This window comes from Chironomus tepperi, unplaced genomic scaffold (genome assembly GCF_022539635.2).
Source record: "Chironomus tepperi strain 1889 unplaced genomic scaffold, CSIRO-AGI_Ctep_v1 contig_175, whole genome shotgun sequence".
Lineage (NCBI taxonomy): Eukaryota > Metazoa > Arthropoda > Insecta > Diptera > Chironomidae > Chironomus > Chironomus tepperi.
Window position 1 is genome coordinate 213,387 of NW_027226297.1, and position 25,868 is coordinate 239,254.

Genomic DNA, 25,868 nt, shown 5'->3' on the forward strand with positions numbered 1-25,868 from the left:
TTATCAGTAGTATTTAAATCCTTTTTTTTGTAAATTAGTTTTTAAAATAATAGAACGAATTTTTATATTTTTTAATTATTAGAGGATTATAAATTATGTGAAAAATGTATGTAAAGATGACAAAATGAAAATGATTTTATGAACGAGAGTAAATGAAAATGAAAATAATTTTGGAAAAATTAAATTATTGACTTTTTATTGGATTTTTTAATTTTCAGATTTAATTTTTAAAATTTCACTAGTTTTCACATTTAAATCTTAGGACCATTTTGCTGTTATGTAAAGCTCAGAGCTCGAAGTCAATATGATTAAAGTCGACTCGACTCTACTTCGAGCTCAGGTAAAGCTTCTTGGAGATAGGGATGGGTGATAGTTAATGAACAACTTCTAAAATGGATTAAACACGTTTTCGGACTCTTCCTTAATACAATGAAAATTATATGGTTGAAAAGGATTGAAAGTAAATAAGTTAGTAAATTAAAGTACACAATTACCTACTCCAAAGATCACAAAGATCAACAACTTAGCTCAATGACCAGATAATGCCACACAATCCACTCAAGAAACTCAATGTTGTCACTAGGGTTCCTCTACGTTGTAGCGTTGACAACAATCCGTAAGGGTGTCTTCATAGCTACATAATGGTACTGATTTTGGTTCATAGTTAGGATTCAAAATAAAATTTGCCAAACTGTGGTGTTTGAATCAACTTCAAATGTCATTTAAGAAGCCGTTCATTTATAATGTAACGCAAAAAATTCAGAGGTTGAAGTCGACTCAAATTTTCTATGAAGTTGAATCTTATTTTCCATACAAAATCCGAGTCGACTTCGAGCTCTGAAAAAACGACTTAAAGACCCTTTCTAAGATTGTTACGTAATAGTTGAACAGTCCCTAAGGGAGATCATAACTCAAACCAGATCCAATGAAGCTGACCTAAGCTAAATATCCTCTAAATTCTTCATTTATATTCAATAAAGATCAAAAACTAGCATCAAACTAAAAGCATGTCGTAACAAGTTCTTAGCAAAAAAATATATAGCAGTAATTTGCTTACTCAGACAATTTTAATAGACCTTCTGAAAATAATAGCTTCGTCTACCAATTTTAAGCTACATTGCTTGAAAGCTTTGGTTAAAAACAAACTTTTTAAATCTTTTGAGACTTAAAATATTTAAATCTAAGTCTACATTTTAATCCTCGGTAGTATAGTGGTGAGTATATCAACTAAAGCAAAGCTTTCACCTTGAATGATCACCAAAAGCTCACTTAAAGTTCACCAAAAGCTTAAAAACTAAGCTTTCAATTCAAATTCTTAAAAACCGTTAAACTTATTTACCAGCAACAAATCTGCATCGTGATTAAACTTTTAAACAGCAATTTTCATTTTCCATTGTTTGAATCTCATCAGCCATTATAAAAAACTGTAAAAAAAAAGATTTCAATTCGAATAAAAAAAAGTCAATTGTTTCAATTTTAATGTCTTTATTTATCTAGGTAAATACAACAGAAGAAAACGTACATGCATAACAATCTCTTGTCGATTTTCACATGAGAAATTGTTAGCCATAAATCTAAAAATCACAAAATAAAAAATCTTCAATTTTACAAATCGATTTCAATTTAATAAAAATAAAATTTTTGTTGTATTCGGATCTCAGCACTTTGATGAAAGTGGCGGTGCAGGCGGCGATATGTTCATTCGTCGTTTGACATTTGTTCTATCACTCTTCGGTATATCAATTAATGTTATTTTATTTCCATTTACTACAACATCATTATTTATCATATTGTCTTCATCATCGTCTGATGCCAGCGAGTTTAAATCTGATGGTGATGGTGATTGTTGAGAGAAATTTTCTTGTTCTTGCATAATTGTACGAAATTCTTGTATTGACTCATTTAACGCCCACAATTGTGATAAAAGTGATAAATCCATTTGACGTAGGCTGTACTGTAAGATTGAAACAGAACAAAAGAAAAAAAATTAAGTTCAAAATGTGATTTGAGAATGTTTCTCATAATTTAAATATTTGTCGACTCAACAAAGGGAAATAAGCCGCACATACTGCAAACTTCATGGAATAGAAAGAAATTAAGAAGACCTTCACAGAACATGTTCATAAAATATACAAAAACAGTATTTTTTTTTTGTTCCTCTCTATATCTTGTCTATTATTGAATGTCCAAAAATGTGCTTCACGCCATTTATTTTACATCAAACTATTCATTATCCATCTCGTAAGCCTAAGGTTGATTCCGCTCGTTCGACAATAAATATGAGTAAGAAATTTATGAGATAATTGAGAAGCTTTTTTTTTGTTGTTGTGTTTTTTAAATGAGATCGTGGGGGAATTTGAGTTATTTTATTTGATTATTAAGTGATTGTTTAGGTGATTATGGTCGTTTGTATATCAAGCTGTCATTTTTTGATCATATTGGATCAGATTTAATGGTTTTCAAACTATATTAAAATTTACTGTTTAGAAAAATCTAGAAGTAATTTTAGGACAGTCCCCAAAGATATACGGATGCGAAGATTCTGCAGCACTCTGATCTGAGACTGGACATCTTCAAATCCAGCGTCAGATCAGAGTAACGATACATAAGGCCAGATTATTCACGTTTGAAACGCCATGTGCCTTCCAGTATTAAAATTGAATATTTAATACAAAGAAGCCTTACTATCTGCTAACCTTAATATTGTAATTTTATTAAGATTATGCGTATTGTACAGAAGAAAGGCAAATAAATTCAAGAATGTTTTGTGTGTCTTTCAAAAATCCCCGATAAGATAAAAATCATGTGAACAAAATATTTTATTAATAACATTAAAAGAGAATTTTTGATGAACAAATTTTAATTATTTTTTTGTTTATCATAACACAATTTGATAACGTTATTGTGTATATCAGACTTTATAAATAAAACAATGCTTTATAGGTAGCCGTTTTTCGCAAATTTCTGATGAAATCAGAAACAATATCAACTTATCGTGGTAGAACCTGTCAAGAGACCAACAAGAGAATCGGACTTAAGGCATCGACAATTTAAATTATTTCATTTGATACAAATTCAAACTATCATCCGGAACAATAGAATCTTTCTTTGTAATTAAGCCAGCAATAGAGTCAGATGAAAGACGTTTTGTAGAAGCCTAGGCTCCACATCGGAGTATGATTCTCGTAAGTCAGTAAGTAATACAATCTTTCATCCGAACAAAATAAATTTCATACAAATGAAAATCAGTATCAATGCCTTGGTCAGACTAACAACGATGACCAATGGGCAATAGAAACAGACTTACAGAAACAAACGATTTGAACAGTTTGAATTGCAGTCGCTTTTAGGACCGTTGGTGCTATCAGCATTAGTACTTGAGCTTCGGTACTTAAGTGTGATATTAAAACTTGGTCAGTAATAGAGTCAGTTTTAGACGCTATAATAAAAAGACATCCGGATAAGTCAGTGGTGTACAGCCTGTGTGCCGCGACATACACTAGTGTGCCATTGAAAATTTTTGGAAATACTATGAATCGTATGCCGTGTACGTTTTCATTCCTAATTTATGATCAAGGAAAAATAAAATTTTGCGAACAGCTGGGCTAAGCCTTACTATTCTTAATTAACTTTTTAGCTACTTAATTTTCTTGGCCCTGTTATCTAGACTGTACAACCGCTTTGTCTGAGTTGTCCTTGACCTGAGATAAATGTATGATTTAAAACTAGACATTAAAACAATAATCTGTCTAAATTTCAAAACACCCAAAATGATAATTTCAATAAAACAATTTTTCCACAAAACCTCGTTTGACGAAAAAAAAATACAGCAAAAAAAATATGTGTATGATTATTGTGATTTGCAAGAGTGCTCGTTAAGCATTGTATGCGCGAAACAATAAAAAGAACTGCTAAAAACACTGGTGTTTAGTAGTAACAAACAGCAAAAGAGTTAAAAAATATTGTTGGGATGGAAAAAACCATTTGACCTCGATTCGGCATAATTCTTTTTTCAAGTCACGACTTTGTGACACACAAAAAAAAAGCGACACAGAATCGACATCAACAATTGACATGGTGGGTAAAAAGAGTAAACGATTTAATATCTGATATGCTACCGAATATTAAATTGTGGGTAGGAAAATTGGCTTCTTACTTGACGAAATAAAGCAAAAACGAAGAAAAAAAAATTGTTAAATGATTTATTTATGAATGGCAGTGCGCAACAATGGAAGAAATCAATGAAGATGCTGATGATGAGATAATTTCTGGCAGAAATAAATTCATAAAGAAAAATCATTTTTTTTTTTCATTATTTGATTATGAAACGATTTAAAAGCAAAAAAGTTATGAATAATAAAGAGAGAAGAAAAATTCAACCACAGCTACATATGATTGGCGTCGAGGCGTAACATACAGGAAATATATATGGAGAAAAGCTCTTTTATTTTTGTACAGCGGTATTTGTTATAAATCATAAGAAACAATTAGCTATCATTATGGCGATTGAAAAATGAGACTTTGGTAGAGTAAATATTGGCAAAGATATAGGTATGTAAGGTAAATTATCGTGCTCTACTCACTTTATATGGATGATTAAATGTGACTCGATTTTTAGCGCATTTTTCATCAAATGAACTAGCGCAAATTGAACTTGTTATCACTTTTTGATAGAGTTATGGTCTTTATTAATTGGCATGCTCAAATTTAGCGATTTTAATGGAAAGTTTCTCGTTTGGCAAGTCTTACTGCTGTTTACTCAAATGTTTGACTCACTAAGACGCAAATGTTAGAAGCAAAATTAATAAATTCTTACTCATTTATCAAAATTAAATTTAAATCACTAAGGTAAATAGTTTTGTGCTCAATTTTAGCGGATATCTGCGATTATATTTAGCACTTTTAGTTTAAAGCGAATGTTAATTATTCATGTCTGGAGCCTTTGGCAAATATTGCACATTTAAATATGAAGAAATATTGGAATATTTGAAGGATAGATGAAATGACATCAGAAGTTGGGGATTTTTTGACTTAAATGTCTCATAATTTCGTATACTAAACCGGATTCGATTTAAATCTAGATTCTAGAATCATGGCAAAATCACTCCGGTCAGGTACTCAATTTGGGATCGATTAACCGATTTATGGCTTCGCTTTTAAGTGCACATCATTGACTTTAATTGACATTCAAACTTTAATAAGCATAAACCGCATGGCTAAGATCGAAGTCAAATCCAATATAACTTGAAGTCAACTCGCCTTCAACTCTGCATCATGCGTTCAAAAAAGACAAAATTTTCCACCACATTTCTCAAAAAAAAAAGTCTTAGTGGCAACATTCAGCAGCAATGCACTACCATTTACAATCTAATTATGCCTCACTATAATTAGTGCACGAGCCCCATCAATTATTTCACTTTACTTTACTTCATATACACACATGCACACACATTATCCATTCATTCAGTTCATTCAGTAACTCGTATAGTCAAGTCAGCCAGCCAGCAGCAAAAGTAAGTTATCGTGTTGATGTCAATTTATGGTTCGGTAAAGTGTCAGTCAATTGAAGCACATTTTTGCAATTGGAAATTTAATTTTTTTTTCTGCATTTTTTTTTCATTCAATTGTGAAATTGCAAAAATGAAATGGAAATGGAACAAGTTGGTGCACCTGATGACCTACAAATTCAATTACAACAGGTACAACAAAAAATGTGCAGCTTTAACATTGCGTCCCGGTATTTGCATTTGCGAAATTTTCACTTCCAGTTCGCTACTTCCTATGAACTTTATGTGCACGCTTTTTGAGTTTTGCTTTTCATTTTTTTCTTCTTTTGCATAACAATTACAATTAATAAGGCTGTTCTGGTTGGGGTCATTTACAACTTCAGAATTAAGTAAACGGCTTAAATCTTTTATTTCTATTTTCAGCTGTGATTCTTAATTAGTTTTATTTTCAGGGTGTGTCAATAACAAAGGCATATAAAAATTTGTTTAAATTAATTTAATTAATTAGTTTAGTTTAGTGGCGAAAAAAGGTTGATATGAAATAAAATAGCTTTGTTAGAGAATTATAATAGTAATTTAAGCTTAAATGCTCTAGTCATGTGGTTATTATTATATCCGGATAAATAAATATTAGATTTTAAAGGTATGTGGTTTTGTTCAGAAATTAAAGGAGTGTAGTCGAGATTTTTTAAAGGTTTAAATTGATTTTGGAATTGTAGATTTGATATCTAATTGGGCAATTTAATGCCCTTAGATATAGCTTTAGTATTGCTTTAAAACTTCTTTAAGCATTCTATAGCAGAATTGACTTATTAAATTGTTTAGGACAGATACTAGAGAATATAAAACTGTAACAAAACGCAAATGAGCCTAGTTGTGGACATATAAGAGCCTCTTCCAAAGCTTGACGTCGTTCGACTAGAACTTTGTATGCAAAAGTCGACTCAAATCGACTCAATTCCATAGAAAATTCGAGAAGACTTCAAGTTTCTTCAAAACTTCAAATTTTCTAATAATACCAATAATTTGAACATAACGTAATAAAACATCCAAAAAGAGGCCAGCAACCACACTTAGATGTATGCAACATGACATCAGTCCGAAAAATTTGATCATGTTTAGAATGTTTGGTATAAACATTTTGCAGAAATTTTAAATTAATTCTATCAATTCTATAAGTAAAAATCATTAGAAAACGGTAAATATGATTTAAAGATTCTATTTTATAGTTTTTTCAATGATTATTTCAATATATTCCACAATCCATGGATTCCATAGATTCAACGGAATCCACCAATTCCATAGAATCAACATATTCTATAAATTTCAGAGATTCTAACATGAAAAAATCATAGAATCCAATTCCACGTGGATTCCATTGATTCCATCAAAAAATCCATAAATCCATGATTTCCTTCCATGGATATTTTCACAAAATCCAATAGTTTTTGATCCGGACACCCGTCTCAACGTATAATTTGAACATAACGTAATAAAACATCCAAAAAGAGGCCAGCAACCACACTTAGATGTATGCAACATGACATCACTGCATTAGAATTATACATCAATTTGCCCAGAACTAGTTCTAACCATTTTCGTCAACTCGAACCAGTAAAACATATAAATAACTTTATATTTCAAAGTTTTCACACCTAGAATCACTAATTAATATGCTAATTGCCAGACAGCAAATTTATTTTTGTTTCCAGAACATTTAACAACTTAATGTGCTATTATAAAAATAATTATTTAAAACCTCAAACTCAGCAAAATTGTTTTTCCCTCAACATGTCACCAAAGACATCCAAACAATCAAATACGCTTACGATAACTTCCTCACTTCTGTCTTGATCATGCAAAATACGCTTTATAAATCATTGCATCAACATGTCATGTCAGCAAAAATAAGATCGTCATTATTGTTAATGATCAATTTAGATTACCACACGACACAACAATAGGAGCACATCCATGCTATACTTTTACTTTTTTCTTTTACATCAAATCATTTTTCATTCTTACACAATCAGTAATTGGTTCCATTACGATGGACACCTTCTTGTATGGTCATAAAAATAATTATTTTATTCATATGATGAACAACTTTTTTCCGCTTAATATTTCGACCTTATGGTCAAAAAAATGTATAGTAAGTATACAGCACAAACAAAAAAAAAAAAAAAACGAGAAAATCTAAAGAGGATTCACGCTAACAAATCCACTACAGCTATAATATTAAAGTCATTGTGATCATCAACCATGAAGTGTTGCTTATTTTATATTATTTGCAACCAGCATCAGTGAATGTGAAAGATATGAGATATTTACTGACTAGATTTCCACTTTTAATTTCCAAGATCATCGACATTTGCTACGATAGCTGGTGTATGTTAAACTATGGTGCATAACCAATCTCATCTTATTAGAAAATACTAAAATAGTAGTGATTCCAAGTTTTCGAATGATGTCAAATTTGATGGTTTTTGGGTTATTTTTGGCTGTAATGGCGATCTAGTTGGGGTGTGAATGAAGATACCACAAGTGTTCCCTGAATAAAATGCTTTGGTTTTAGCTTTGAAGATTGTCAAGGCTAACTTAAAACGTAAATAAAGCTAAACAAATGTGTATTAATGTACATCTTCAAAAGAGAGCCTCTACGTGAGTTCCTGTTCTCAACCTCAACAATATCTAACAGCTTATCCGCCTGAAGGGCTATGCTATCCGAGAAGTTTGAATAGCTTATGATCTACTCTTCAAAGTACTTAGCACAGCACAGCTTCGGTCACCCTCGGTGGTCTTAACTTAAACTAATTAAAAACAGGAAGTATCAAGAGAAGGTGAATTACTTGACGTGTCGAGTCAGATCGATAGCCTCCACAACTCCCCTTACAACCTCCCAACTCCCCAATACAAAATAAGAGTAATATGAAATGCTTATCACGAGTATTAATCAAAAATAATTCCAAGAATCAGTTCGAACCCCTCAACAAATTTGAATTCACTTAATCAAGCGCCATTCAACAAGCTTCACCTTTTTTTCTGACGAAAAATTTCAAAACATTTGTATCCAACAATATTTTCCTGCATTACAAACTCAAATAATCGTGAATACCACACAAATATCTAAAACAACATGAAACCTCTACAAGAAAGCCCGAAAGAAAACAAGAAAACTGAATTAAACTGTAAAAAACAAATAATATTTAAATCAGAGACGAGATAGAAAAATTATGTGAAAGTGATCAGAAAAGCTTATTTTCCTTCTTGCACAGCAGCATCCAGAGCAGCAAGCCATTTACAGAAGAAATATTGCGCAATTGAAATCGTTACAAATTATTGTTCTCACATTAAATGAAAAAATAAAAAGAGGCAAAAAAAAAAGTCTCACACAAGGTGTATTTGAATAGATTGTCAAACATGATCAAATGGTGGCTCGCTGAAAGGTTGCTGACAATAATAATAAAAAAAGAAGGAAAACGACAAAAAATAAAACTTTTTCTTTTCGCTCATTATTGTTCTCGTTGACACAGTAACATGCACATTGTTACTTATAAACATCTATTTTATTATGTTGTTGGACATTTTTAAAGGGAAATGGGAGAATCGACTGGGCATTTTGTCTTGATAAGGTTTAGGAATCAATGACAATCTTCATTAAATCCTTCCCATTTGAATCCGCATTTACCCCCCAACTTGTTTCTCATATTTATATTTAAAATAATAATTAAATTAAATCTCTAATAAGAATTTATTGACATAGTTTTTATTTGCAAATCTGGAGTATGTAAATCTTATTGCATGTATAATCTTAAGCCTTGATTTTAATGTAATTCCAGATGTAATTCCAGAGCATTAACAGATAATGTTAATGCAATTAACTGGTCTTAAGAAGAAGTTTAATGTAGGATAATATTCAATTGGGCTAAAAAAATTGGCGACAACCTCTTTTAATTAGAAAGTAATGAGGATATAAATCAAGAAAATTAGATTCTAAGTAGCCATTTTCGTGTCTAATGTTCAAGATATGGGCGATTTAGCAACTCTTGGAACGAGGTTGTCGATAGAGATTATATTGCACTTGGCATTGGGAATCTGGTAAGTAGAAGCCAACGATAGAACCTGCTTCCGATCGATCAAGAATCACAATCGATCTGTACGATCAGCGAAGGAAGTAGTTCAATTTATTTTGAATTGCACAAATCGGTTAATCGATCAAAAATCCGGTCCCAACCACTCTAACATGGTAAAGTCATACTGACCTGATGCCGGTTTCGAATCAATTAACCGACTTGTACTACTCAAGTTAAGTATCAAAATCAAGTTTCAACAAATATTAAACTTCAAATGACCTTAATAAAACAAATTCTATTAATTTAGATTAGCAAGAGCTCAATGCATTTAAAGTTCCCCCCAAAAAAAGATTTTCCTATAAAACAGTTAATGATGCATGCAAGCTTAATGATCTTAATGAAGTCTTGAAATCATTAGAAAAAAAATCTGTATATTTTTTATAAGAACATCAATTAAATCATACATTTAAGTTAAATGCGCCTCAATATCGCATCTCTTTACCACATAATCTCAACCTCATTATGCTTATGCTTCCATGCTGCATAGGCCATACTAATGAACTTTCCGTGTGTTCTCTATACACACTAGACATTACAATTGCGTGTATTTGCTAATAGATCGTGATTTTGATGTCAGTTCTTTGATTTCTTCAAGTCGAAAAAACTAAGAAAAAATATTAAAAGAATTATGATGCAAGAAGTATAATAGCGTGATTCCATTAATAGTTAAAAACAGAGCACGTGAGTAGCATGGGAATCAAAGATTTGAAAAATGCATTTCTTACAAAAAAAATATTCATAAATTTCTTTCTTCATCATGTGATGCAACCGAAAAATATATCGAAACATGCACGATATTGGATTGACTCTGAATATCAACAGAGATTAATCGTGAAAAATTAAATGATTATTAATTTTTTTGTTGTTCATTTTCACAGCATAAGTCAATTAAATTATCAATCTGATTTGGTTGCATGCAGCTGGATTGCTACTGAAATTTGTGATGATAATTTTTTGTGTTTCATTCATTTTAGTTTCGAAAAGGTCAAAAATATATCTGGGCGATGATTAATGAAAATGAAAATTTAATGATTTATTTGAGGATTTTGTGTGCTGATCAGTTTTGTGATTAATTTTATATTCATTATAAGGTCTTATGACTGTTTCTATTACCTTTGATATTTTCAAACTTAAATCGCAATTGGAATATATTTCAATTGTAATTTAATATTAAAGCTTATAACTAGCTAAATAAAGTAATAAATCGAGGACGTTTGTGCTAAAATTGAGGGGATCAATCGTAATAAAATTGTGGTTGATTAAGTTAGTGGTTTTGACAGACATTGTAAAGGTTTTTAAATCAATTGTAGTTTATAAATGCTTAATTTATTATATCGATTTTGGTTTTGTGAAGCTTTTTATGATATAAAGATCATAAAATCAGCATTTGAATTTTTTGACTCATAAAAAATGGCATCGAGGTCAAATTTTTGGCAACATCCCGTCAATTTTTGAATATTTAACAGTTCTGCTTCGATCATAAATCATCATGTATATCCGAAGTTATATTCATTAGCAATTTTTTCTCATAATCAACTAATTTTACTCCAAAAAAGACATCCAAAATCCAACGCACAATTTTTTTTTTGTAAGCTAATCAAATAATAAAATTAAGAAATTCCAATTTAAGTCATTCCGATCATCAATGCCACATAAGGTTCAAACTAATTTGTCCAAGACATCTTTTTACGTAGGAATAATTGAAGAAGTCTCAATCCAAATTTGAAGATGATTCGAAAGCAATTGAATGAATTACAACTGTAAAGAACTTGTCAAACTTGGAGATAGTTTTATTGAGAACATATAGTCACGACTGGTTTTAATAAACATGAATGAAAGATGGAATTTTTTCTTTAGAATTCTACAGGTGAATAGCATTGAATGAAGAAGATTCTTTTGGAAAGAAGCTTGATTCTGGTTATTGCACGTTCTTGTAAAATAAGCTGAATAATATTAAAATTCAGGGGACGTTCATTCATTACATTACACAAAAATATGAATTTTCTGACTTCCTCGCCCCTTTCCCATTCTTCTAAGAATAGTAGCCATAGACTAAATAGACCCTCCCTTTCCCCCTAAAGTATTGCATAAGTTGAGCACATAGAAACAAGAACATAAAAATGCAAAAATTCTACAGTTTTATGAACAGTGTCTAACCCTTGCACAGAACTGCCTGTTTCATCAAATATGAATAATCAGATGCTCATCATAACTCACAAATATGACAGACACTTCCTATGACTCATCATAATAAGCTGAGAATCAACTTATCAATGAAAAATTTACAACTACTATCACTTAAATGTGCTAGAATTCACATGCTTCCTGTTTTAGTATTGGAGATACACATATCAGTTTACGTTGTTGCTAAAACCAAAGAAAATTGCTTCATTTGATTTGAATTACATAGTTGCAAAGATATTTATTTCCTGGTGTATTGACGATTCAATGATTATTGATTATAAATTAGATTAGATTACGATAAACCAGATAAATGTGAACAGTAATATGTAGCTGAATGAACTAGATTAAGCATATTAGATTCTTGAATACAATTTCATAGTTAGTGACTAGAATTTAATGATTTAGAAATTCATTTTGAATGCTATAAATATTTAAATTGTCAAATTCGATTTTTCCCCAAATTTTTACACAACAGATCATTTTCATGTGCTCATTTCAAAATCACTTTCCTCATAATTCAAGCATCTTTACAAAAAAGTATGCAATAGCATTACATGAGTCAAATCTCAAGGAAGCAATCAAGATTCCACCATTATCGTTATCAGATACTCAACTTAAGTATTATTTACGAAACCTCAAAACTAAAATCAATTTGTGTGGTATATTTGCCTATTAAAAGCTCTTGCAACACACTCATCATCGTTTGAGCTTCTAAGACCTCATCAAAAAGAAGAAAAAACAAATTAATTAACTGTTTCCAAACAGAAAAATATTGCATCAAAAATAGCTTCATCATAAATTACTCCAATTCAATCAAATAAGAAGCAAAAAAAAGCGACAATCATAAAAATTTCATTATCAATCAAAATTGATTTCAATTAAAATATTAAATATTTTGTGAGCAAACATAATATTTACTGTAATTAACAATCAATTTTAAGAAGTTAATCTGCTTGCTGCTGATGTTTTTGTGTGCTACATGCACACAAGCTATCATCGCCAATATATTGCAAATTACCAGCGATCAAGATTGAGGCTCACATGGAAGTCATCATCGCTACTAAAATTAAGACATTAACGTTGTAATTTCTTTTATCACATTAACATCAACAGTAACAGTGTAATAAGGTAATGACCATAACCATAGCGGCATAAAAATATTTATATTTAACTTCTTCAAAAAATAACATTCGAATTTCCTCATACCGATTTGATTTTTAGTGTGTATATATTTTTGCTGCTGGTTTTACTGACTTTATTTGAGAAATTTCATACCATTTGCTAATCATTCGGCATGTCATAAAAACAGCATTAATGAAAAAAATATAAAGATTATTTCGTTTATCGTAAATGTATATTACGTATACGAATGGCAATTAAATAAAAGAAGAAAAAAATAATAATCCAAACTGTGATATTGTCGAGATGTAAAGTGAAACTGGATGGTAAGAGAAGCAAGTAAGAAAGTTATCACGGATGGTTGACTTGAGATTTGTTTCTACCTGGATGGTGCCATAAAAATTACAAACGAATGAGAAAAATTAATTCAAGGTTGAGTGTAATAAAGCCATAAATCAAGGTAGAAAGTTCTATTCATATTTTATTATGCTTAAAACAGAAGTGGATGAGGGATTTATTGCACATCCTTTAGTCTTGAAATATATGACTTTTTATTGTATTTGAGAAAAATAGCTTTGAATCAACATCTTGTAGTTTGAGATCGTAAAAGTCTTGTTTTGTTTGATTTTTTTGACATTTAGAATTTTGAGAATTCTAAAGTTCTACACTAAAATTGATGATTCTGTTTGACAGAGAGGCTATTTGCTAATTGCGTAACTCACTTTTATTTCTGTATTTTCATAACTTCAATATTAAAATGTATTGTATATTTTAAGAGTTCAAGCAGCAGTTTGAATAGCGGCAAATCGCATTTTTCCCTTAAAAAACGAGGTAAAATGGGTCGAAAAATGTCGTCAAATTGCCGCTTGAGAAGCTTTGCGTCTTGCCGTTAGTACGACGAAGAACCGGTTCCCCCGCGAAAGCGCTTTGCAATTCAATGACGTTTAGCTTCTTTTTTACCCTGCAGAATTGCATTGCCCAGAGTATAGCAGAATCGCAATGTACCTAGCCACAACATGTGTGTCGTGAATGCACAAACCGAATAGGTTTGACTATGAAAAAGCACCTGAATTCGACTAGACCATCCCTGAGATTGAACCCCGGTCTTTAGTGTCGATTGGTTAATTTCATTGATTTAAGTATTTTAGATTTTCTGAACAAATTTTGGTACAGGAAGGGAAGTCAAAAATGCCTTTTCTACGCTTTACGTAAGCGAACTTAATCGAAAATTTCAACTAATCAACAAGAATTTGCTAAAATTCTAAAAAATACTGTTCCAATTAAATTTGCACACATCATGCTAAAACCCAATTTTGTTAATCCATATGCTACATCAAACCATTCTTTATTGATTAATCATTCTCCTCAACAACACCCAATTTAAATTATATCAGACTCTATTACGAGTGTAGAATACAAAAACTAAGACAAAACGTTCAAAGCATGACTTTTCAATTTTACTAAAAAATTCCGCTTGATAGAAAAAAAAAATTGCACCAGCTATAAAAAGCAGTTAAAAACATCTCAATATCAATGTGATAACATAAGATTTCAACTCATGAATAAATTAATTATGAATACAGTTTAAATTGATCACCGCTATAAACCTTGACCAAAATATCGATCTACACCTACTTGAAAAACATTAGCATGAAAATTGAAAAAATGTAAAGCATATGGAGATGTTTAACATACAAAAGAAAAATAAAAACTACAAAAGATAGAGGAAAGAAGTAAAAAATTTTTACAGATGCTGCACAATTTTGCATTTAAACAGCTATGAATCTTGAATAAATTTAGAAACTCATCAACGCATGTGATTCACATCATCTTCTCATAAATCATGTATTTCTATTCTATTCCTCATTTCCAGTAATGCATTATACAATTCAGCCATTTTTTTTCGTAATTTGCCATGCAACCTGATATGCCTGTTCGTGATTAAAAATGGTGCAATTGTTAAATACCAACACAAATCATTAATGGCAATAAAATGAAGAAAAATTGAGGTAAAAGTAAGGTGCAATGCCGCTACAAAATTTCTACACCTATTGCCATTTCAGCACAGTGAGCGAGAGAGGAAAAAAATATTTGAAGCACAAAAATTGGAGCGGCAGTGGAGATAAATTATATGATCACTAAACACTGTAAAGTCCTTGACGTAATTCGAGTCGGAATTTTTTTTTTTTTTTTTCTTCATCTCAATTACACAGCAATAGCTAGATTGCCTTTTATGAAGTAAGAAAAATAATCTATTTTGTGTTATTTTTTTGGGGAGAGGCTCAATTTACTGGGCGCTGGTCTGACATTTAAATATTTTTTTTTCCTTAATTTTTAAAAATGTATACAGATTTATGGTGAAACATATACGTTTATTTATTTTTCACAATTGCTTATCGCTTTGTTCCTTAATGTCTTTTTTTTGTGTGCAACATAATCGACTGAATTTCAGTCATAAAAGAACAACTGAGTTGAAATAGTCATCACGAAATTATGATTCATTTGATTGTTTTCTGGGTTTTGTTGTGGCGGTTTTTTGAAGCAAATTATTAAGGTCATAAGAATGAATTGAGATTTAGTAGAAAAAATTAAAGGTGTTGCGAGAAAAAAAAAATCAATTTACGGCACTCAATGAATCATTCAAAGTTCTTGTTGAAGGTTTTGAACACGTTGCTTCAAGAAGTGATTTCTCGAGGAGACAAGAACATGTTAGATCTTGATATTAATTAGTTACGACGAATTTTTGTCCAAAAATAATTGATATGGGCTTGGATTTAAGTTTTCTTAAATAACACGAATTATTTAATCGATCAAAGATCAGGCACTGATACCAAATCAGAATTACGCTGGGTTCTGTTTAAATCCCGCACCAAACTTGAGTCACTGAATCCAGTGTAATTCTGACTTTGTTGAATGGCAGATTCAAGGTTTAGTATTAAGTTTGGAGCCGAATTTTGGATCGATTAACCGGCATGTGCTATTTAAGTGAGCTTTACTTTTGTTTGTGTAGATTAAGGAATGTATCAAGGGCATAATGTTCTTCAATTTGTTAGAGATTGTCGAGAAAGAAATCCAATCAGTACCTCAAAATTTTTAGGTTTCATACAAAACTATATCTAGCACTGTCAAATCGATTAAGAAGTCATCAAATTTTCGATTAAAAAAAAACAATAAACAGCATTTTACACATGCTTTTTAGATCCATTTGATATACAAGTAGCCATATACTCATTTAGCTATTAAAACCTCTCAACCATCCACATCCATCATAACCTATCAAAATTCTTATAAATTCCTTCGCTATCAATCAACATAATAATAAACTCAAATCATAAAACTAGACCTAAAAGCTATCAAGTAGTCACTATCAAAATATTATGATTACACTATAAATGTACCATCGTTTGACATGACTCATTTCTTTAATGAGCAAACCATTAGTGAAGATTATAGATAAAGAAACATTTATTCATACGACAAAAAACAATTAAGTGTCATGTCATTAAATCCCCACGTCACTTATGTATATGCTGTAAGTGCCACCAAAAAAATTATATTATGTGTATGTAAAACTGATGTTGAGATAGATATTGAGTTGAAAAACAATGGAATTAAGAAGAAATGAAAGAGCTTTCTTTATGTCTTTGTATATTCACTGCCGTGACATCACTTGAATTGCTTGATATGATCGACGGTACAAGAAAACGAGCATAAATGAGCATAAAAAGAAAACACAAAAAACTAAAATCGGCGAAACGAAAAATAAAATAATAATAAAAAAGAGAAAAAAATATAAAAAATTATTAAATATTTTTTTGACGTGTTTACAGTTACCGTGATCACATACGTATGGTTTATATTCAGGGCTACAATAATAAATAATGTAAAGAAAGGAATGAAGAAATGAGGCAGTGAACGTATATGGTGATAGAAAAGCAAGTTCTTTGTAATTGTTTATAGAAAATTAAATATAGAAATGGAATAATTACTCGAAAGTTGTAGGAACAGGTGATGTGAGCGCATTTTATGGAATCTAATGAGTATATAGTAATTACTATGACTTTATTTTATATTATGTGTTTAACATAGTTAGTGACCAGTATGGCTGGTAATCAACCAAGAACATTTCAACAATCCTAAAGCAATTCCAAAGACAACGCATCAATTCCGAGTGGGACAATCAGCTGTCACGATGTCATCAGGGCCATTTCACGTCTCATCGTTAAAACAGCAACCTAGCGATGCCCTAGGAAACACGTGCTCCCCGGAATTTATTTTCTTTACGCATTTAACCTTATAAAATAAATTTAATTAGCCCCAAGTGATAACAGTGAAATCTACTCAATGTCAAAAAACAATTAAACTGACAAATATAATTTCATTATCGTCACAATTCATCACATTACACATATTTCATTATTAAAATAGAATTCCATGAGATTTTTTTAATCATCGGCTTTGAGGCAGAAGAGTCAAAAGATTAATCAAAAAATTTGGGTTATCGCATTAAGTAATTATGAAAAAAAAAAGTCCAAAATTGGATGATTTATTCATTCGAGTTCTGGTTTTTAAATCGATCGGAAGTGAAAATTTTTTGTTTTAAAAAATTCTTAGTTCAATTAGAATTTTTCTTATAAACAAAAGGAAACTCGGTTAGATATACAAAGAAATAATTAGAAAATCTACAATGAAAGCAATAATTCAGCTGCTGTTCCTGTGTGCAATATTATTCAGTCAACAAGTAAACTGTGGAAAAGCAAGTTGTTCCTATAAATTTACAAAATCAAGAGATTATATTTGCACAATTAACTTCACACTTTCGGTTGACGAAAACTTCAATAAATCCATTCCTAATGTTTACACCGAAATTTCTGGAGAACATAACGGAGGTTCAGACAATTTAGTGACAGCATTAGGAGGTTCCGAGACAGATTCTCGAATGTTTCCCGGAATTTTGTGCAATAAGTTTAAAAATTTGAAAAACATTAAATTTGCTTTTTCAAAAATTGAAAAATTAACCGAAAATTGTTTTCCAAGTTGTGAAAATTTGGAAACTTTGAGTTTTTCAACAACTGAAATTAAGTGGATTGGACAAAATACACTCACATATTTGAGAAAATTGGAAAAACTATTAATTAGCAATTCGAAACTCAAACACATTTCGGAAAATTTATTTAAAACAAATCATAATTTGAAGGTATTGCGACTTAGTTCAAATGAGTTAAGCATATTTAGTGAAAAACTATTGGAAAATCAACAAAATTTACAAATTTTAGTTTTGTCATACAATAAAATTGAAGGATTTCCAAGATATTTCTTTAGAAATCTCAGAAACTTAGAAATTTTAGATTTACAAAATAATTTAATCATGAACATCACAGCTGTTTGGTTTGAAACACTTGGAAATTTAAAGGAATTGGATTTGAGCAGCAATTTGATTGAAGATTTACCGAAGAATATTTTTAGTAGACAAACAAAATTAGAAAAGCTGAATTTAGACTCAAATGCAATCAAATTCATTCATGATGATTTATTTTTTAACCTGCCGAACATTATAAAATTGATGAAAAATCAAATTATAGGAGTGAATGAAAACTTTATAAGAAAACTAGTCATTGCCGACAGATCAGTCTTATTGTCTGGTAACAATTGCACTGAAGAAAGTCAAATTCTATCTGAGAGAGAAAATGTGCCAGACGAGCAAGTATCAAGTCCTATTGATGAAATATTTCTGAGAGAAATCGAGCCTTGTTTTTACTCTTATATTCCACGTAATGAAAATTATCAAGAAGGTGAGAAATTATTTGTATTTATTATTAATTCTAATTTTTAATTCTTATTTATTTATTTGATAGATATTAATATGAAGCTGGACTTCCTTTTTGAGAAAATTAGTTTAATTTCTATGCTTTTTCGGGTATAAAAATGCGATGAATTTTTGAATAATTTCTAATAACATTTTTAAATATTTTGAAATAAACAAAATAAATATTTTTTAAATCACTTCTATTTGCTTTTACTTAACTTTTTGCTATCTCTCTTCAAATACTAAGGTCAACAGAATCATTCAAAATATTATCAAGCAAGAGTTTATTTTTATTTCTTTAATCATTTGTCGCTTAAGCTCTTGCTTGATCAGATCGTACCCGAGTGACGCAAATGAAAAAGTTTCACCAAGAAGCCTTTAAGGCTCTACTAAAGCTCTTTTATTAACAGTTCGATGTATCATTCCTTGATCCTCCCTTTGTTTATGCTGTTGCAATATCGTGAAGCAACCACCTTTCTGGGGTTCTCCTAAAAAGCGAAAACAATGAGACAACCCCTTAAATGAGTACAATCTCCAAAATATTTTTTAGTCGTGCTACGCTTGTTTGCAATATACAGCTTGAACCAGAGCTCGAAGTCGATATGGTTGAAGTCGACTTGAGTCAAATGTAGTCGACATCGAGTCGGTTTGGTTTCTTTTCTTTGCGTCGACTCAAGACAACTCGAATCGACTTCGTGCTTTGGTTTGAACAGCACTGGCTTAAGCTGTTACAAGATCCTAGATTATCAACCCCATCCAGGGGCCTCCCCCAAAAACCGAACCTAATAAGTGAACGATCCCTTACAAAATTAAAGGTATTACGAATTTATCTTGACAAATCAACCAATCTCAAAGCTACAATCACTCTAACCACTTAGCCATAACACAATTAATCACACATTTTCTCCAATAAAGCAACTCCGAGCAGAGCAAAAAAATAAAAAAAATAAAAAATCATTCTCGTATTGCACGGAAATATTTTTCAATGAGGCATTCAAGGCCAAACATTAAAACAAGTTAAATCAATGTTCTGAATATCCCCATCGCAAGTGACGGATTTCAAGCGGAGTTGTTTCTCCTTTTACATGCCACAATAATTAAATATTTAAATAAATTTAATTCACAATAAGTGTTGAAGCATGGTCATTTTTAATGATAGACGTTGTACGACTTTAGAATAAAAAATATAAAATAATGTTCAACTAGAAGTAAAAAAATGTTAAAGCACACAAAGTAAGAGAATAAAATTAAATTTCACTTGCAAATATCATCAGTTCATCACGCGAACCTGTTTCTGCGCAACTGACTTCGATTCGCTTGATGATTCACGTATAAGAATTGCAGATTACGAGTCAAGAAGATGAAAACAGAAAAATAACAAGAAAAGAAGAAGAAAATCTAATAAAAAGTAAGTATTTCTGTTCCATCAAGAAGTAGTTTTATGATGTTGATGACGTAACTCAATATAGAATTGAGAATTCAACAAGATTCACTCGCAAATACGTTTTACGTGAAGTGAATCATGCAGTTTAAGTGTGCAAAAATAAAACCGAACGATTCATCGATTTGACATGTGAATTGAATAAAACCTTGAACTTATAGTTCGTGTTCTATCTTGTGCAAGTCGATGCTTCAAAGAGAGTGAATTTCTACAAGCAGCACAAATTCATTAAAGATAAATTACAGTATTGTAAAAATAGTATTGAAGGAGAGATTGAGGTCTCATACGTTGCAAATACTCGATATGTCTAATTAAAGAGAAATAAAATGTTCTATATTGTGGTGATTTATTGATGACAAATGAAAAGCTATGCCAACTATCGCTTACATTGTGCATTCCACTGAGGATTAAATGAAGCACTTTATGTGTCCCTTTCGCTACGAATCAGTTGTAAACTTTCATCCAATTATGTAAATTTACTTTGCAACTTTTTTTCGTGTTCTCTTTTAAGGTAAGCGCATTCAACCTGAATCACATTTTTTCCTCATTATGGTAGCGCTTTACTTGCATTTAAGGTAAAGCAACAAAAAAAAATTAGTTCAGTTGTTCATTTTGTCTTGATTGAATATGTAAGGCATGATGAAAGTTATTGATAAGATTTGTGTTTTTCGATAAAGAATTCGGAACATAAGCATGGCTATTAAGGTTGAATATATATGTTAGTTAATGCTTGCCAATTTTTTGAGCAAAAATATATGTTCTGTTTTTCAGGAATTAACATATTTTTGTGAATTTTCGGAGATTTACTTTTTGAGGTGAGGAAAATTTAGGGGAAAATCAACCTTAAATAGGTCAAACTTTAATATTTTCTAGTAATTGACAATGTGAGTATTTTTAGGTGATTTACTAAGCAATTATCTATAATATATCCCATAACAATCTCAAAAATCAGCTCAACCAAATGCGCTTTCTCAACTAACTAATTTCCATACAAATTCTACATAATTTTTTGACACAAATGCAACATAAATGGCATCGCATTTACAAAGTAGTAACAAAAATCGTTAAACATTAAGCATTCATCACACGAAATTGGAACGTACAGAAGAACGTAAAAAAATTGAATACATGAAAAGAAATCGGGAGCATGTTGATGTGGATGACATTAAAAAAATTGCCAAAAAAAAAGTTATATATAGGCATAAAAATGTAAACTGTCATTAAGGCATCAACTACTCATCTTCTTCCGCTCACTCGAATTCATCGAACAACAAGAAAAAAAATGTATGTTAATGTATCGGAGCTGTAAAAAGTAGGTAGAAAATGCCAAAACGAGATGTAAGAGAAATTGCCGTATATATCACGATACTTGGTAGATGATGAAATTCTGATTGCGTAACTAATTAAAATTCGCAATTAAGATCAACATGAAGTAAGAAGATCAACATTGAAGCTAGACAGTTCAGTTATAATGACTTAAGACAAAGTTGTTTGTCATGCAAATGTTGTAGGAACCATACACACAAAAAAAGTATAAAGATAAAAATTAAGCAAATGCATGACGATCATAAAATGTTTATTTTTTCCCCTCCCGAGAGACTAGCCATAAAGATTGTTGATCTTTCAACCAATTAAGAATGATGAATGGAAATAAGCGGATGGATTATGATACGGGATATATATAAAAATTTAATCTCATGTCTATCTCTTTCTCATGACAATTTTACAATATTAAGTAGCCCGAGCAGTTTGTTTGCGGCCTTGGATACACCTTAGTATGATTACCATATAAAGAATTGACATTGTGTCGCTCGGGAATCACTTTATCTCATCTTTCGTTTTCTTTAGTCTTTTTTCGGTCATACAGTAATTAAAAAACATGAAACTCACCATTTCACGTCTCAAAATTGCCAATTGAGTGTCTAATGTTGAGTCTGTCGTACGATTATCTGATGTTGTTAGATTAACTTGTCTCTGTTGTGATCTTTGTAATTGATTTTGTTGTTGACTGATTTCTATTCCACTAAGACTTTTCGGTAATGGAGGTAATCCGGGAAGTGACATATTAATGCTAGAATACACAAAAGAAACGAAAAATCGTTAATTAAATTTGAGTTTAATCAATATCAGAATTTTTTGTTTTATTAGCACATTAAATTGAAGTGTAAATTAAGAAGTCTTGCAGATTTTGCTTGAATGATAGGTATTTCCAGATCCATTTAGAGCTTACCTCATCGTCGATTTAAATGTCAGAACTAATTTAACTACATTTTTAATAATATAATGAACAATCACAATAAAATGAATCATTTCAAGTCAAAAATGTAAACAAAACTGAGATGACAAAAAAATTTCCAAGATGACTTGATGACTTTTGTAGAAAATTCAAAATTTACAAAACCGTTACAAATATTGTAAACATTAATTGATTTCGAAATTTATTATTAATTTCTCCAAAATTCAGCATGTTAAAGCTTACACTTTTAATCACTCTGTCTATCAATTATAAGCTAACTATTTAGACTTTGCATTCAACAAACAAAAATAGCAAGAGATGAAAGATTAAGCAGAGAAAATCAGCTTATAGAAGGTTAATGCTTTCATAGATTAAAAATGCTAAACATCCAGCATTTCCTACTTTTTTCAATGCCTAAAATTTCATTTAAACAGCAAAAAAAAAAAAAACAAACCAGTTCTTACCGATTTTGCATATCTTTACAGCTATCCCAAGAATCACCAACGCCGGATGACGAGCAATCATCAGCTTTTTCCTCATCTTCCACACCACTATCTTCAAGACTAATAAGACATGTTGTATTACCATTTCTATTAATTTTAACATCATCTCTCATTTCCATTATTGTCATCTGTTTATTACCACTCGGCGATAAATCCGAACATGATTTTGCCAAACTCAATCGATGATGATGATGATTATTTGTGTCATTTCCGGCTCTACGCATTTCAGATAATTCTGAAATGAGCATTTCATGAAACATCACTTTTCTATCTTTTGACTTTTCATCATGCGGCAACTTTTCACCAATAGAATTCCGATCATTGAGTACATCAACTGATGATGATCGTTTCAAGTTACATCCATTGCCATTATAACGTATATGTACATTTGACGCTTCCACAAGACGCCCACTAAAAATTTCATTCATCAACTTTTCTTTCAATTCATCATCACGACTTGATACATCATTATTGATGTTATTTTGATCAATTTTACCGCTTTGTTTAATATTCAATTCACATTTTACTGGTGCTGGATTTTGGTTTTGCATCAATAACCTTGTATAATTGTTATTCTGCTGTTGTTGATGTTGATGTTCCGTTGTCGATAAATTTTGATGTTTTATATTAACTATATGATCTCTATTTGGCAACAGTGGTGGTGTCTTAAGACGTGGTCTAGGCACGGGAGATTTATGATGAGTTATTGGATGTTGACGATATTCCTTATTTAATAAATCATTTCCTATGTTTGTCATTTTTGCGGGTGCATTAATTGGTGGCTCATGTACACGTGCTGTGTTGCCATTTTGCCTTACAACTGATGGTATTGTTGTTGTTGTAACAATCACCTTCAAACCGGTTGATGATTCATTCAATTTGGTGTCAAAACATTTATTTTCACAAATGCTCGAGTGCTGCTTCTGTTGTTGTGGCTGTTGATGGTCTATGTGTTGTTGACCATTCATATTATTATTAAGTTTTGATGTATAAATAACTGTTCTGCCTTTTGCTATGGGCACGACCGGCTGTGGGAAATTGTGAGGCACAATTCGTGACTTTTCGAGTGCTTTTTGGACGGTTGAGATTGGAGGACGTGGTGGTACTGGTGGTCCAACCTTTTTGCTTGATGATGATAAAATACTTTTAAGTTTTTCCATTTTTTGAGGTTAATTTTTATTTTTTTGGAGAGATTTTTGTGAATTTGTAGAGATTTTTCGGAGACTTTTGGTAAAGTTTGCTCTGGATTTTGACGAATTTAACGGATGTTATAGAATTTGTTTGTTTTTTTTGGAGACTTTTATAAAGTTTTGTTCTGGATCTTCAAAAATTTAACGATTTTTTGTAGAGTTCTTTTGTATTTTTTTCGAAGACTTTTGTTCTGGATTTTCAAAAATCAAATAATTTTGTGGAATCAGCTTGTATTTTTTCAGAGACTTTTGGCAATCTTTCTTCTGGACTATGACAAATTTAACGGTTTTTGTAGAATTTGATTATATGTTTTGTAGAATTTTTGGTACTTTTATTGGATTGTAACAGGTATGTGTAGTTTGTAGACTTTGTAGACTTTGTTCAGATTTTGATAAATTTTAAAATATTAGAATTTTTTTAGAACTTAACACATTTCTTGTAAAATTTTTTAAATTTAAACAGTTTTTTTTTTTTGAATTTTTCAAAATTTTGTAGATTTTTTTTTTTTTAATTTTTAGTAGATTTTTTGACTTTTATCAAACTTCACAATACTTAATAGATTCCTCAACTTATTCACTATATTCGTCACACAATATTATTCATTTATTATCATTAATAATTTCACAATTGTAGTAAATTCTCTTATCAACTTCTATGAGCATCAACTCACACAATTTGGCTCACACTACAATATTTCCAAGAACGTCTATGACAATCTACTCTGACTACTGTAATTAGATAATGGAAATTTCACATGATCATCATCACAACATGTTGTTGCGATTTTAATGCACAATTAGCAATGATTTTTATAAAAATTACAGAAATACACAAAAAAAAAATTAATAAACTTTTCTCACGCAAGCACTGAACCTTATTCTCTTGTTAATTCCACAGAATTGGATAGTATAATAGACGAAAATTAAAATATTTTTTTTATTTTGTTGAGTATATTCGAAGAAAAACACTGATTTGCGTTTTATTGAAGCGAGAAAAATATATAAATTGACGAGATTTATGACTATTCGTGTGCTGTGCTACTGCCTTCCCTGACGCTATATTGTATAACACTCAATGCAGGGGGAAAAAATATTCAGATTTTTTAATTTTAATTACTAACTTTCTTTCATGTCTTTAAAGTTTTTCATCTTCACACACGGAAAATTTTCATCTCATTTCACTATTTTTTTTGTCACATTTCCCCGGTATTTTTATAAAAGAATTCTCGACACACGCGTGAAATAATCTAATTAAGATTATTATAAAGTTCATTGAATGTTCTTGTTAACTTTTTATTTTTTGTGTCTAAATATTTCTATCTGCTGTTTTTTTTTCACATACACACACAGCACGCATTCAACAGCGGAAATTTCTTGCATGCGAAACTACACAAAAAAGTCTATTTAATTACAGAAATTTGCATATTTCACATGAACCTTTTTCACCAACGGCGCAAAATGTTTTTCGCTTAATACTTTTTTTTATTATTATTGCAAATCTAACAAAGAAAATAAAAAAAACTGCGATCCGAGCAATAAAAAAAACCAGCAACGATTTGAACTTGTCGAAAGTCAAACGATGACTGAATGTATACATGAAAAAATCATAAGACGGCATGACTGCAACATGAACACATGAAAGAAAAAAATGTCTTTGTATTGTGTGTCTACATGCTGTAAAAACATCAACACAGACGCATATGATCACGTACCATAGAATTTTTCCAGTGCTGAAGGCCTTGCTCAATA

At 30.7% G+C, this 25,868-nt stretch overlaps 1 protein-coding gene across 1 annotated transcript; it reads right to left on the reverse strand.

Moving 5' to 3' along the window:
• Positions 1-1,465: 1,465 nt before the first annotated feature.
• LOC139089103 (putative leucine-rich repeat-containing protein DDB_G0290503) lies at positions 1,466-24,563 on the reverse strand. Its single transcript, XM_070638536.1, has 3 exons — positions 22,891-24,563; positions 22,081-22,261; positions 1,466-1,954 (listed from the first exon to the last, which is right to left on the reverse strand). The coding sequence occupies exons 1-3, from the start codon at positions 24,087-24,089 to the stop codon at positions 1,658-1,660; spliced, it is 1,677 nt and encodes a 558-aa protein (XP_070494637.1). The 5' UTR covers positions 24,090-24,563; the 3' UTR covers positions 1,466-1,657.
• Between the last annotated feature and the right edge of the window lie 1,305 nt (positions 24,564-25,868).